Raw genomic sequence first — 14,567 nt, forward strand, 5'->3', positions numbered from 1 at the left:
TGACAGAAGAGCATTGTGACTGTCAGAACAGATGTGAATAGGTCTAGGTACACCTTACAGCGCAAGATGATAGCATAGACTTCAGCCTAAAAAACAGTATCATAATTATCAAGAGGAAAGTGAAGCTTGATACCATCATTGGAGCAGTAAATACCTGCCTCTGATTTACAACCAAGGCTTCATCCATTAGTGTACCATACCAGAGAATTGCTCCTAAGCCACTAAGGAGAATTGAGCCAGTCATCTCTAGAAAGAGAATGGATGTTGAAAGGCGTATGAAAAGCATATCTTTGTGTGACATATTATCACTAAGCATAATAAAAGAAGGAAGATCAGTACTTGCGATACGGGTGACCCCATAACAAATGCTTAGAATATTCCTTCAATAATCCAAGATACAAAAACGTTTTATGCGTGTCAGAGCTTCAATGCACAAATGTAGCGGAGGGAGCTCAAGTGCAGCCGTGGGAGTAGTCCTAAAACAGCATAACAAGGCTACACAGATCATTCTTTGCAGTCTGTTAAGACTAGACCTGACGGAACTCAACTTAGTCCTAGACTAACAGTCAATGGCGCCATATGTGACAATAGGACTATAATTTAATTGAGTTAATCCAGTGAACTATTTTAGAGCTTATACCTCAGGTTTTACCTATAGCGTTCCTTAACCTAATATGCAGGTCAATCTGGCAGTTTTTAATATGAGAATTTTTATTCTTTGCTTCATGCAGTCGCCCTTTCCCCACGATTACGTCATTGCATTAGACTTTCAGGGCTGAGTTTTTTTTACTCTTTTATTAATTTAATGAAAACAATCTGCCTCCTCAAAGAAAGTTAGTTTTTTTTTTCTTTTTTTGAATTTCTGAGAAAAAGATTTGTTTTTACTCTTTTTCCTACCAAGTAAGTGAGATTTAAAATTGTATTGACTTGATTTGAAATTGCACATCGCGATTCCTATTTATGTAATTTAAGATTGCTAATCCTGTTTCATATTTTTACAATTTTATAACAAATATCGCTTTGTGTATTCACACGATTAAAAAGCTGCTATTATGATTTGTGTTTGAGTGGCTTAAAAATTATGCTATGGATGATTATGTGATTATTCGCATTAGACCATTAAAAAGATTTAATAAAATGAACACTTTGCTTTTTAAAAAACATCACATTCTTGATAGGAAAGTAAACTTTATTAATTTTCCTTTTCAATCATACCGCCACACTGCAAAAGACGTTTTGGTCTATCTCTAGGGTTACATTATTTTTTATGTCGGCTTAAAGACAATTTATTCGACACAATACATCTGAATTCGCATTCGCACGATATTAAAATCAAGCATCAAGATTCGTTTTAATGAGATTTTAAAATCAATCATAGAGATACATATTCGCACGATTTAAAAATCGAACTTTGAGATTCATATTCACGCATCTTAAATAATCTCACATCAATATTTTTAGTAAAATGTTGATATTATTCTATGATGCTTTTATGATAAATGCTACTTACATATGCTTCTATAATAAATGCTACCTACATACTTTTTTTCTTGTTCAAATTTCATGTATTTCTTTTCTCACTTATTTAAAAATTGTCATTGCGCATAAAATTTTTAGCTGTCTATTTTCAGCTTTTTTTTTACCAATCTCATCTCTGTGGTATTAATCAATATTGAGTTTTTGAATGTGAAAAAAATGATCTGTAATACCAAACAAAACAAACTGAAAGTAAAATAAAATAAGTCCGTACTCTTTATTACTGTAAGAAAAAACTATGTATGGATTAGTCAAAAATTTATTTATAGAAAGGAATTCTAAAAAAAAAAAAAAAAAAAAGATTTTAAATGCAAAACAAAAATATAAAAATATTCGTTTTAAAAACTTTCAGCTTTTTTATATAAATGAACATTAAAGAAATATCTTTATAAATCAGTTAAACTAAAAAACTGAAATTTAAAACATTTTAAGTCTTCAAAATTTACTAACTCTACATGAAATAAAGGAAATTAAAAAAAAAAAAATTATAAGCTCTCTAATTTTTATCCATCTATTAATAAGCACATTTTTAATTATTCTATCTATTGATTGATTAAACAAAGAATTTCACAACAAGAAAAGAATTATCTCAATCGTGGTCAGTCCTTTCATAGATTTTTGATGAAGTTATCAAGTCTGATTTATTTCTAACTAAATAACCTCATGTTTTTGATGCAATGATGAGTAATTTACATGTAAGTCTCATGATTTCAGACTATTAATTTGAAATTTTTCAGGTCCTACAACATATTAGTTGTCTCACTTTTGTAAATTTGCATAAAAAAACGTATGTTATGTAAATATGAATTCTATAACAAATAACTTTTATTTAATGTTTCTAATGGCCTGGCAAATACAATAATATAAAAGTACAAGCATAACATAGAAAAACAATTATAAAAATGTTGAAGTCATTACCCTGGTAATAAGTATCTGATAAGAAGTTTATAGCTTTAAGAATTTTTATTAGGTGTGCATTTTTTTTTTTTATTAGGAGCTGTTTAATTGTACTTAACAAATTTCTTATGTAACTATTTTTGCTTCGAACAAGAAAATAGTTGAATATATCATGTTTTTTTTCCAACTTAAAAAATTTTACTTATAAAAAATTATTTGATGCATAACTGTAGTAGCATTTATTATGCCACAAGTTTTAGAATGTTTAATTTGCTTTTGAAGATTTTAAACTTAATGTAAAACTTATTTTTTTAGGGGTTGGGAAAATGTTAGAATCAAATTGCAACAACATCCTGATTTCAGCCAATATTTTTTGGAAAGTCCAGATGAAATGCCTTGGCAAGAAAGTGACCTGGTTGATAGCAATGAAACTCGTATTCCTCTAGATATTCTAGACACAGCTGAAGCTGAAGCTTGTTTTGAAGAACATAAAGCTGCCTTAGAAGCTGAGGAAAGAAGAAAAGAGTAAGAATTTGTTATATTTCTTCAATGAAATGCCTTCATTATTTTTAAAATGTTGTCATAAAAAATCTTTTCATTTTTATTCGTTCCCCCCCCCCCCCGCTCTTTATGAAACTATTGTCTCATGATAACTAATCATGTCTGTCCAGACAACCTGGTATGGGCCCAAGGCATCCTTCATGAGAACTCTTCATGCATCTCTTCTTGATACAATGTTCTTCCAATTTTTAACATGTAGAGTAAGAAAGTTATTTTTAACATGTTCAACCCTTTAACAACTACATCTATATTGAGTTGCAAATGGTTTAGCCAAAAAAAAATCTGTTTTAAAGTGCAGTTGTCATTAATCTGAATTATAAATGCACTCCAGCTAAGTCTGCTTATTTTAATAAAGAAGGAAAGTATTCCTTGTAGATTTTGTGCAATTTGGCATTGAAAAGTCTTTGCTAAACATTATTAATCTGCACTCCTTTAAATATAGCCTTTAAGATCTTATACTTAATTTCACCAATCATATTTTCCACTTTCGTTGTTAAAGCTCATGTTACTGCAGCATATGTTAACATGATAACTGATGGGACATCATTAAAAATGAGTTTCTTTGATAGAAATATTGTAACTTATAAAAAAATGGCTTTATGTAAAAGATGGTTTCCCAATTTTAATTTTCCATTCTTTGATTCTGTTTTTCAAAATTGTTTCATTTCATTTTTCAATTATGTGTTAAAAAGAAGTTTGATATCATTTTAAAGCAAGTTTTTTGAAGATTAAAAAGTATATGAATTATGTGTGCAAGAGGGACACATCATCATCTGGCAGCGGTGTCTACATTAAATCAATTAATTACTCCTTTAACATCACCAAAAGGAATCCTGACTACTGCTCAGTTTTTAGAAGTGAACTCATTGCTATTGATACTGCCCTGGATTCTCTTCTAACACTACAGGATCACAATAATATCTGGATACTCTCTGACAGTTTCAGCTCCATACAGTACTTATCGCATTGGAGGAAGGTGAGAGACAAAACAGGAGCTTCAATCTTGAACAAACTTAAAATCCTCTCACAACTGCGTGAAGTCCACCTCCAGTGGATCCCTTCTCACGTTGGGGTTCTGGGCAATCATATCACCGACACTCTGGCTAAGGAGGTGACAGAAGCAACTTTGAGTCCAAATTCACTCACCTTCATGCAACTGGCATCGAAAAAGAAAAAAGAAGACAATGTTTCCAGGCTCGTACCCCCCAAACATCACTGGTACCAGAGCACCCGTCCAGGAGGTGCACTCAACATCTGGTGCAACCGCAAGGATCAGGCGGCGCTTGCCAGCGGCCACCTTAAGTCTTTTTCTTTCGAAGGTAGTGTTAAAATCTTCCCAAACTGCCCCAGGTGTCACAACATGCGGGCTTCTCCCCAACATATCCTGGACTGGACAAGAGGGACATTATAGAAAACCCACTTTTGGTGGCAGACTTCCTCCGGGTCATGAATTTCATAGACATTGTTTAGCCCTGCTAATTTTGGAGATTAGGAAGAAGAAGAGAATTATGTGTATTTTATATTATTAGTTTTTTGCATTTCACCAGTTCATGATTTCTTTTTTTAAAATCACTAACAAAGTTTGCTAGTGCTAAAAAATTGTATTAGCAAAACCAGGGTTCATACTTGCATTTTTTGGATAACATCAAATACTATAAATATTTAAGTTCAAATAAATTTTTTCAATTTGTTCTTATAAATTTTTTCCAAACAAATTGTTTAAAAAACTTTTTCATTATAAAAAAAATTTGCACTAAATTTGACATACTTAACAAAGTCAAGATTTATAAATTTTTGAGTCTAACATTAAATTTTTGTTTTATTGATGCCGTTTTGTTAAAATAATATTTCACAAGATTAAGAAAAGGACAAAAACTTGTACTATTATTGACATTTGTTCCTAAAAACTTTAGTTTTTCAAAAGGATTAAGCAATTATTTTTTACATCGTCTAAATTACATTTGCCAAATGACTTTTTTTTATCTTTTCGTTGTACAAATTCACTACTAAAACTAGTGAATTATTGTTCAAAGTTGATTCTAAACTGTTTCTAATTCGTCAGCAGAAATAATATTGTATATTTATGGAATATTGAGATCTTAAAAACGATACTTAAACGACTGTAAAAATAACTTATAACTTCCAGAATAATAATTGGAAAATAATGTTAGTCGCAAATTGAATGTTTTAAAAAAAGATTTCTGAAATTTTTGCATTGTAATAACATCGAAAAATGTTGTCATTTGAAAAACGATGGAAGAACTGTTAAAAGGAAAAATAACTGTTACAAAAACGGTCGGAAAAGACGTGAATTAATGATGGAATGATTTTAAATCGAGTGCGTCAAAAAGTGATTAATCAAAATTAAAATTCGAGTACCCTAATAACTTTGCATAAAAAATATTGGAGTAATGGGAGTTTGTAAAACCATTGATATGTCAGAAAAATGATAAATAATTTTAAAAAAATGATCAGAAAGCGATGTGGATTTATAACAGAATTGTTGCAAACTGATAGAGTAAGAAATTAGTGTGCTGTACTAACATATAAAAAGATTTTAACATTGAAATTTTTAAAATCCAAATTTAAAATACAGTAGGGAACCGATTATCTGGAACGATCGGGACCATCACTATTCCGGATAACTGATTTTTCCGGTTTTCTGAATCGCTACAAAAAGCAGTTTTTTTTATTGTTAAACCCAACCAAAAAAAGAAAAAAAATATTTGGAAATAATCTTAAAAAGATGAAGTAATACACTAATGATTATTTCCAAAATGATGGTAAGGTAAACATCTTTAAAAAAAAAAAAGAAAGAAAAATCGTGAAATATTACGAGGAGAAATTTTTTAATTTTTTTTTAAATGGCAGGAAAATTTAGCGAATTTTGTTCCAGTTTTTTGATTTCCGGATAACGGGTTCTGTACTGTACTAGAAATGGGATGAAAAAACAATAAAAACTACAGTTATTGTTAAAGGTTGTTAATAATATTTTGCTAATGTATTTTTCTGAAACTAGCATTTGATTTTTTTATCTATCAATTTCTTACTTGTTAATTTTATTTTATTACTGGCGTTGAACAGCCGACCTAATTTTGGGTTCGCAACAGCAAATGTTCTACTTGGTAGCCTTGGTAATTTTGATCCCATTCCAGAAGACAAGAAAATTCCTGGATAAATTAGTGGGAGAAATTTTGCCTTTGTGTAGGACTTTTTGATGAAACTAACCCGCATTTGTGTTACATAGAGAGGAAAACTGCAATAAGCCCACTATTAGCCTGACGTCAAGGGGACTGTAACCCATGATCTGTCTACCACTGAGGATATTTTATGTCAGCACCATGGTTGGTGTGAGCCGGGTACAAAATTCATATCGGCCAGCCATTGCTGACATTCAAATCCAGTTCACCTCATTGAAAGGCAAACTCTATTATCCCCTGAGCTACCATGGGTTGTTATTTCGTAATTGACAAAATTCCTAATTGCATTTCAATATTCATATTGCTCATTTTTGAAATATGCACTTTCTCTACAAAACTTTATTCAGTTTGTATCAATCAGTTTTCATAAAAAAACTTTTTTTGGGTGTCTGAAATTAATTGCCCTCTTTATTATTCAGTTTGTACTTCCTCTTATAATACATTACTAAAATTATTGTTAAATGTTTTTAATTTTTCTTCTAATTAAAATATATTCATGGTATGAGTAAGTTTAATGTTTCATTAGATAAATTATTTTTGATTTAATTTTTCTTTATTTTTAGAATGCGCCAACAATTTAAGGAATTGCTTGAAGAGACTGGTTATGTCACACCTGGTAAACCATTATCAGAAGTTCAAGTTCTATTTATGGGTCGTGAATGTTACGAAGCGCTATCCGAACCAGATTTACTTGAAATTTATGATGAACATCAACGAGAAATTACTGAAAAAGCTAAGCAAAATTTTCAAGAACTTTTGTTAGAAAATGCCGAAATATTTTATCATTTCACTAGTATTGGACCTGGTAGTGTAATTACTCAAGAAGATATAAATAAAATCACTGAAAAATTGCAAGAAGATCTAAGGTAATGTATTAACTTGTTAATACTTGTATTTTTTATTATAAATCACTGTTTTAACTCTAATTAGGACCTACCAACTACTATGCTTTTTGTAAAATATTCTATAGAATGTTAGACGTTTAAATACCAAAGCTTTTAGAATTTCTGATAATTTGTCCCAACATTTTAAAAGTCTCACCGGGAAAGAATTCGAACAAAGTGGCGTTGCATATGAACTTTTAAATCATTAATATGTAGTGGTGTGGTAAATAAGTTTAAACAAATGAAAATAATGCATTAAAATATTAACTTAGCTACCACTGGAATAAATTTTTATGAATAGTGTAGAAAGTTGGCAGTCCTGTATAACTGATTTTATTCAGAGGGTGAAAGTAATACAAATTATAGGGAGAAAAAAAAAATGGTGCAGTTGCAGATTTAGAAAGCATTTCCCACCATGAAAGCATGTCAAGTGTTTTCATTAAAATTTATGTGAATACATAACCTATTTAAATACCTTTATACTTTATATAATGCAAAATTTTACATCTTTAGTGGTATTTAAAAGAAATATAAAAATGAAGATTGGATATTTGGAGAAAACAAATTTGTTGAAATTTTTAATGAATTAAACAAATGCATGTTTACTTGTGATAAATAAGAATAAAATTTTGCTGTTTGCATAATTATTATTTATTCATAACTGATCATTCACAAATGAGCTATAAGATTCTTTTGACTTATGGTGGAATTTTCAATTTTTTAAACTGTATGAGAAATAAAACTTAAAAAAATTTTTTTTTTTGATCATGATATATATATATATTTTGACGATTATTACGACTTTTAATATGCAAATTTTATTAAAAAAAAACTTCTAGCAAGTATGTAAACAATTAGAAGTTTTATCGTTTTGTAAATTGATATTGATATTTTCACAATTTTTGTTAGTTACCTATTCTCAATACTGACAAATCTAAGTAAAAACCTCTTTTATTTATTTAAAGGTAAATAATGTACTTTTGCTGTCTTGATTTTTTGCTGTTTAGGAAAAAGGACTATAAAATTAAAAGCTTTCTGTGCACACAAATATTGCGTCCAAAGGTTTTTGCAACGTAATATGACTGGTTAACGTGTTTGACAAACAGAAATTTTTGAATGAAATATTTATGTAGGATACAAGCATTATCACACTTCACAAAAAATAATTCATTAAATTTGATCTCACTTTTATTACATTTCTCTAAAATAAATTTAGATTAAAAAAAAAAAAAAAGAAATGCGGAAATAAAATTTGTTTCTTCAAAAATAGAATAGAATGTGGCTTTTCTAAGGTTTTTTCTCCCCCCCCCAGACTCTAGACATTTTCTTCAAAACATTGAAATTTTAGTACCTAAATTTTCTGTGTCTGGTCAGAAAAAAAAAAAGAAAAAGAAGCTAGGTAATGTGTTGGCAATCATTGGATTTCAGAGAATTTAAATTTGAACTGTTTGAAAATTAGTTTTCTCTTACTTTCTTGGTAGAATAGGCTAAAGTCAACTTGGAAACTTCACAAGGAAATAGTTGGGAAAATAAGTCCCAATTTGGTTGAAAACTTTAGTTATTTAAGCAGATTTATTGTTCAGTTAATAAAAAAAAGCTTATACAGTACAGAACCCATTATCTGGAAATCAGGAAACCGGAAAACCAAAAAACCGGAACAAAATTCGATACAATTTCTCGCCATTTATAAAAAAAAAAATTTTTCCTCGTAAGATTTTACGATTTTTCTTTCTTTTTTTAAAGATGTTTCCATCATTTTGGAAATAATCATTAGTGTATTACTTCATCGTTTTTTCTTATTTTTAAGATTATTTCCAATTGTTTTTTTTGTTTTTTTTTGGTTGGGTTTAACAATAAAAAAAACGGCTTTTTGTAGCGATTCAGAAAACCGGAAAAATCAGTTATCCGGAATAGCGATGGTCCCGACCGTTCCGGATAATCGGTTCCCTACTGTATGTATATATTTATATTGTATTTATTTAAACTTTCGTTTAAAAATCAAGCATACGAAAAGAGAAAATTTTGAAAACCTGTTTTTATTTACATAAACATGGGGGAGAAAAACTTATTTACCCCCCTTTTGTTATAGAAAAGATTTGTTAAGAGATCTTTTCTATTGGAAGGGGAAAGAATTCTTAGTTTCTCTTCAATCATTGGCCATCAATCAAACATAAAAGAGCGGCTTGCTGATTACGTTTTTCTTTATTCTTTATTTCTTCTTGTGGAATTAATGGTTCATGCGTCGGTGGCTGTCAAAACAAGTTTAAGGAGGGGTATATTTATTTTTCTTTTCCCTTTGATTTACAAAAGGGGATTGCTTTACGTGTGCATATTAGAAAACGTGTGCATTATTAGAAAAAATGCATTGCTATACTTTACTAAATTAAGTAAAAATGGAAGAAAATAAAACAATTTTAATTGGAATGCTGTTTCTAATCAGCTGTTTTTAATCAATAATAATAGAAATATTCTTATGCGGTATTTAATCGTTTAAAAATCAGAAAATATTGTAACTCGAAACACTGTGCTAATGGGTTAAAAATCATTAAGCATTATAAAAAATAGATAATTTACTGTAATAAAGTGAAATACACTGTGATAAAATGTATTGATAATGCATTAGAGACATGGGAATCATGTGCTCAGCCATCTAAAGGAGGGAAAATGACACAATTTAAAATAAACATAGCATAAATCAATAACCCATCATGTAAAAATATATCTCTTTAAATTGCAACTAATGCACTTTTCCCGATTATAAACAATTTGCATTTGTGCATACCTGCAGCTTTTGCACATGCTATAACTGTCATCCGTACTTAGCAATTTTTTTCACCCGTAGGATTCTTTTCTGTGGCCACGGCTAAAGTCTTACGTGTTATATAATGCCAAAACAGTCCTGTTAAACAGTGTAACGTCCCATATCTGGACGTCCCTTTTCCAGAAGGGACGATTTCCTGGACACTTTTTAGCAATCAAAATAAACATCTCTTATCTTCCCCTCTCCTTAAAAAAAAAAAAAGAAAACAGTTTGGACACGTTTTTTCTTTCTCTAGCTTCTAGTGATTCATGCATTGAACCCATAAATCAACAGAAAGGAAAAGAGAAAACTTCCCAAGACCCTCTCCTCAGGAATGCAGGAAAGGAGGGAGATTTGTTTTCAAAAGAGCGCAACTGAGTCTCCTCCCCCCTTCTTTCCTATGCAGCTGGATAGTAAAAGAGGCATTTTCTGGAACATGTTTATTAGAGTGTTTTTATTAGGTGAAATACTCTGAAAAGGGGTAAGCACAGTAGATGTTAATGAGGAGGGGGAGTCACTTTCTGTCATACAAGAAAAAATAAAGGGAACCCAATCAGCATGCCTTTATGCTTGATTGATAGCCAATGATGGGAGAGAAAATAAGAATTGGTCACCGCCCCACCCTCAACTTGAATGACAAGTAAGGAGGAAATGAATTTTCTTCTACACCTACCCACCGTAATGAAAGACTGGAATTTTCCCTTCTTGCTTGAATCGTTTCAGTTCAAAGTGGCGGAGAGAGGAATTAATATTTTCATAACTATCAATTTTTTTTTTCGTTTTCTATATTTTAAGCAATAATTATTTTTTTCTAATATTTTGTTTTTGATTGATTGGAAGATCTCATTCTAATACTAAAATATTATTGCCCGAAAAATAATGTTTATTTATTTTCTGCTTCTTAGCTTTTATTAGATCATTTTAAGCTTTGTTTACCTTGGGAGTCTATTATACGGAAAAATCTAATATCCGGACTACCAAAAGTCCCACCGATTCCGGATGCGCGACTTTCCACTGTATACACTTGTTCTGGTAACAAGTCTTACTTTATCAGCTCTTAAATCTTCAAAAAAATTTTCAGCAACTTCAGTGACAGCTTCAAATTGATCACCACTAATAGCTAATTGCTGCATCCCTTGTCTTTTATTAAACCTCTAGTGTTATAGCTGTATTCCTCATGAATGTCCATTTCTTCGTGAAAAATCTTGGCTTGAACCATTAAAATTGGTCCTGTTAATCACGCTCCTTCACTACAAAGTTGTCGTACCCACTCAATCACTACTTTATCGTGATCTTTCTGCTTTGCATTTTGAATATACTTTCGATCTTTCATCACAAGAGGTGTATCAGACTTGGAAAAATAGTGAAACAGTTTCTCTTTCTGTTTTTTTTATGTCATACACTATAGACTTTCCGATTTTATATTCATCACATTGATTAGACACTGAAGTGCCCATGCCTAATTTTCTAAGCAATTTAAATTTTTCTGTGATAAGGAAATATTTTTTTTTCTCTTTTGGCTGACATGAAGAAATAGGTAAAACAAAAGCAAATCAGCAAAGATAACTTAATAATAAAAAACACAAATAACAAGTCAATTAAAACTTAATAAAATTACAGATTGTAAAACTTAAAAAAATAACTTATCAAAAACCTTATGAAAATAATTAAAAAAACAAGCAGTCAAAAATCACACTTTCTTAACTCACAAAAGTTCGAACGGTAAAAACGAACAATGTGATGCATTGAATAACTCTAAATACGAAATATTTGGTGAGAGAAATTAGTTTTGGAGAATTTTGCAACACTTATTTCGCCAAGGTGCAGCATGTTTGAGGAAAAACTAGACAAAAAATAATAAATTTCGGAGAATTGCAGTGCAATTCTTGGTCTGAACAAAGGTATTTTCGTTAGTCTAGTTTATATTTCAGTAGAAGGGAGTCTTTAAGTCATTTTCATGTCAAAGGTAAAGAAAAGATGTTGCCCCTTTTTTCCCCGCTCCGTAAATATTTTATAGTTAAAGGAAGAACGAATGTTTTTCAAAGAGGTGTATCTTTTCAAACCTATTCAGATTTTCCATTCTAACTCCCCCTTTATTTTGAATGGTTCCCCGTTTGTCCTTTTCTCTCTTCCACAGTATTTTCTCTTTCTCTAGCAATCTAATAAAAAGGTTTTAAGATAGGCCTTTTTTACTAGCTGGCTGCTATACTTGTTTGGACATTAGTAGAAGGGGAGGAGGAATTCAATTGCGCTTTTTTGTAATAGTTCTCCCTCTCTTCATGCATTCCAGAGGAGCAGCAAGTACTAGCTGGTCTTTGTAGTTCTTCTCTCCATTCTGATGATTTATGGGGTCAATGCATAAATCACCAGATGCTAGAAAAAGAGAACATGCCTCTAAAGACCTTGTCCTATCAAAATTGCAATCACCCCATTTTTTTTAAAGAAAGGGTAAGATGAAGAGATGTTTGTTTATTTTAATTGTTAAAAGTATTCGGAAAATAGAAAGTTTCAGGAAAGGGACGTCTGTATATGGGACTTTATTGATGTATGTATATATATATATATTTATATCCTTTTAAATTATGAAACATACATCTATAAAATACGTAAGAACATTTTTTAAATGTTAATGAATTTTTAGTTAATGTACTACATTTAAATCTGTTGAATATTTTAGGTATAAAACCTTGGATCGTTTAGATCAAGATCGAATGCTGATGTTGCTTCGGCATTTAGGATTTGTTCATGGACCCATTAGAGAACATTGTCCAGCCTCACTTAAGTGTATGGACTCATTGGTTGAAAAAGTTATTGCTCAAAAAGCGCATAGGTAGGTTTAAAATTTTTATTTAATAATTCTGCTTAAAGATAATGCAAATTTATTATTATATTACATTTCAATCTTTTCTTTAGACCACCATCCTGGCAAAGGAATAGCCATTGGCTGTTAGAAAATAATCAGCTAAATCTGGTACTTTTGGGCTCAGGTGGCTTAGCTGATGAGCTCGCAAACATCATTAAGGTGAGAAAACGTTTAAAACTCTTATGAGATTATTTTTGATTGAAGTTTCCATGCTTTCACACTTTTTAATTTTTCTTTTATACAGACATAATTTTTATTTTTTCATCTGTGATGTATCCCATTTTCATATTAAGACACAAAGTTTCATCTATGAACTCATCTGTCAAAATTGGGTGCTTTTTTTTGTAAAATTGAAATCTGCTATAAAAAATAAAAATTTCTTGCAAGAGTTTAAAGCTGTTCTACCCCGCATCATCCCCAGGGTCATGATGGAGGAGATTGAGTTTGGTATAATTCAGTGTATATTTTGAAAATATTTCACCCATATATTTTTTAATTTTTGATCTGTTGCATACTTGTCAAGATATTTTATTGTTTCTGAAGTTTTTAGATATCCAGTATATGTTTCTTTAAAAAAAGTTTCATGTTAAAAGCTTTGTTTATATTTAAATAATTAATTTTTTTAATAGACACAGTGTACAGATGATATGTTCGAAGTTGATAAAATTCAGTATACACTTGACTTCAGAATCATTGATGGTGATGTTGGCTTACCACAGAATTCATTTAGAACATCTGACTTCCTTCCACATGGTAAGCAAATGTGTTCATAACTTATATATTTAATTTTTAACTAGTTATAAATGTGTTATTGTTTTTCTATATTTATTCAAAAAGAACATCGCTAAAGAATTTCATTTTGAAGACAGTTAAAAATTGCCATGCAATATAGTTTTTGTTAGAGCAAAGGAATTTTAAGGAGTTGGTGTGTTTGAAAATTTTGTCAGAATTCTTTATTTATAAACATAAAAAAATGAGCGCCTGGTTAAAATTTAAGTTGAATACAAACAATCATAAAACTTATATTTAAAAAAGTCATACGTGTTTGAAAATTTAAACTTATGTTACAGTTCAAACAAAATTTAAATATTTTTATTTTATTTTAGTTTTTTTTTTCAGCTCCAAAATTTTGCCCATTCTTTTTGAAATTAATGTTTAATTAAAGTTTTATTGAACTATTAATTTAATTATATTAGTATTTATTATATATTGGATGTAAATATCCTGTAGATAGAAAAAATAAAAAACCTAACATATACCTTTACCCTTATAAAACATTAATACAAATTGCTTAGTTCACATACAATAACATGTTTATCAAAACTTGGTATGTAACTAAAAATACTTTTTCCCACTTGCAGGCAACGTCCTAAACAGTAATTCCAAAAAAATAAATAAATAATATAAAATAAATCAATCATGTATTTCCATTACATTTTTTAAACAATTTTAATAGCCCTCTATTTTGATTATAAGGAGATCATAAAATACTCTCAGTTGCTGAAGAGATTTATTGCTAAATGTTGGCGCCGTTGGCGAGTTTGAGTTTCGCCAGTAGTGGTAGCTCCATTCCTCCCTCTCATCTCGTATTAATTTTTCATAAGTAAATATCCTGTAGATAGAAAAAATAAAAAACCTAACATATACCTTTACCCTTATAAAACATTAATACAAATTGCTTAGTTCACATACAATAACATGTTTATCAAAACTTGGTATGTAACTAAAAATACTTTTTCCCACTTGCAGGCAACGTTCTAAACAGTAATTCCAAAAAAATAAATAAATAATATAAAATAAATCAATCATGTATTTCCATTACATTT

At 30.0% G+C, this 14,567-nt stretch overlaps 2 protein-coding genes across 40 annotated transcripts in view; one reads left to right on the forward strand and one right to left on the reverse strand.

The window, feature by feature from the left end:
- Positions 1-14,567, reverse strand: part of LOC107452630 (uncharacterized) — a 479,485-nt gene that overhangs the window by 66,784 nt on the left and 398,134 nt on the right. The gene's annotated exons all lie outside the window — the stretch shown is intronic.
- Positions 1-14,567, forward strand: part of LOC107452604 (Rho GTPase-activating protein 190) — a 125,367-nt gene that overhangs the window by 14,162 nt on the left and 96,638 nt on the right. For all 38 annotated transcript variants that reach the window (XM_016069116.3, XM_016069124.3, XM_016069128.3 and 35 more), the window contains exons 6-10: positions 2,749-2,958; positions 6,758-7,060; positions 12,556-12,708; positions 12,792-12,900; positions 13,371-13,494. In XM_016069116.3, the coding sequence (XP_015924602.1) occupies positions 2,749-2,958; positions 6,758-7,060; positions 12,556-12,708; positions 12,792-12,900; positions 13,371-13,494 (899 nt within the window). The remainder of the gene's footprint in view (positions 1-2,748; positions 2,959-6,757; positions 7,061-12,555; positions 12,709-12,791; positions 12,901-13,370; positions 13,495-14,567) is intronic.

The sequence above is a fragment of the Parasteatoda tepidariorum genome, chromosome X1, assembly GCF_043381705.1.
Source record: "Parasteatoda tepidariorum isolate YZ-2023 chromosome X1, CAS_Ptep_4.0, whole genome shotgun sequence".
Lineage (NCBI taxonomy): Eukaryota > Metazoa > Arthropoda > Arachnida > Araneae > Theridiidae > Parasteatoda > Parasteatoda tepidariorum.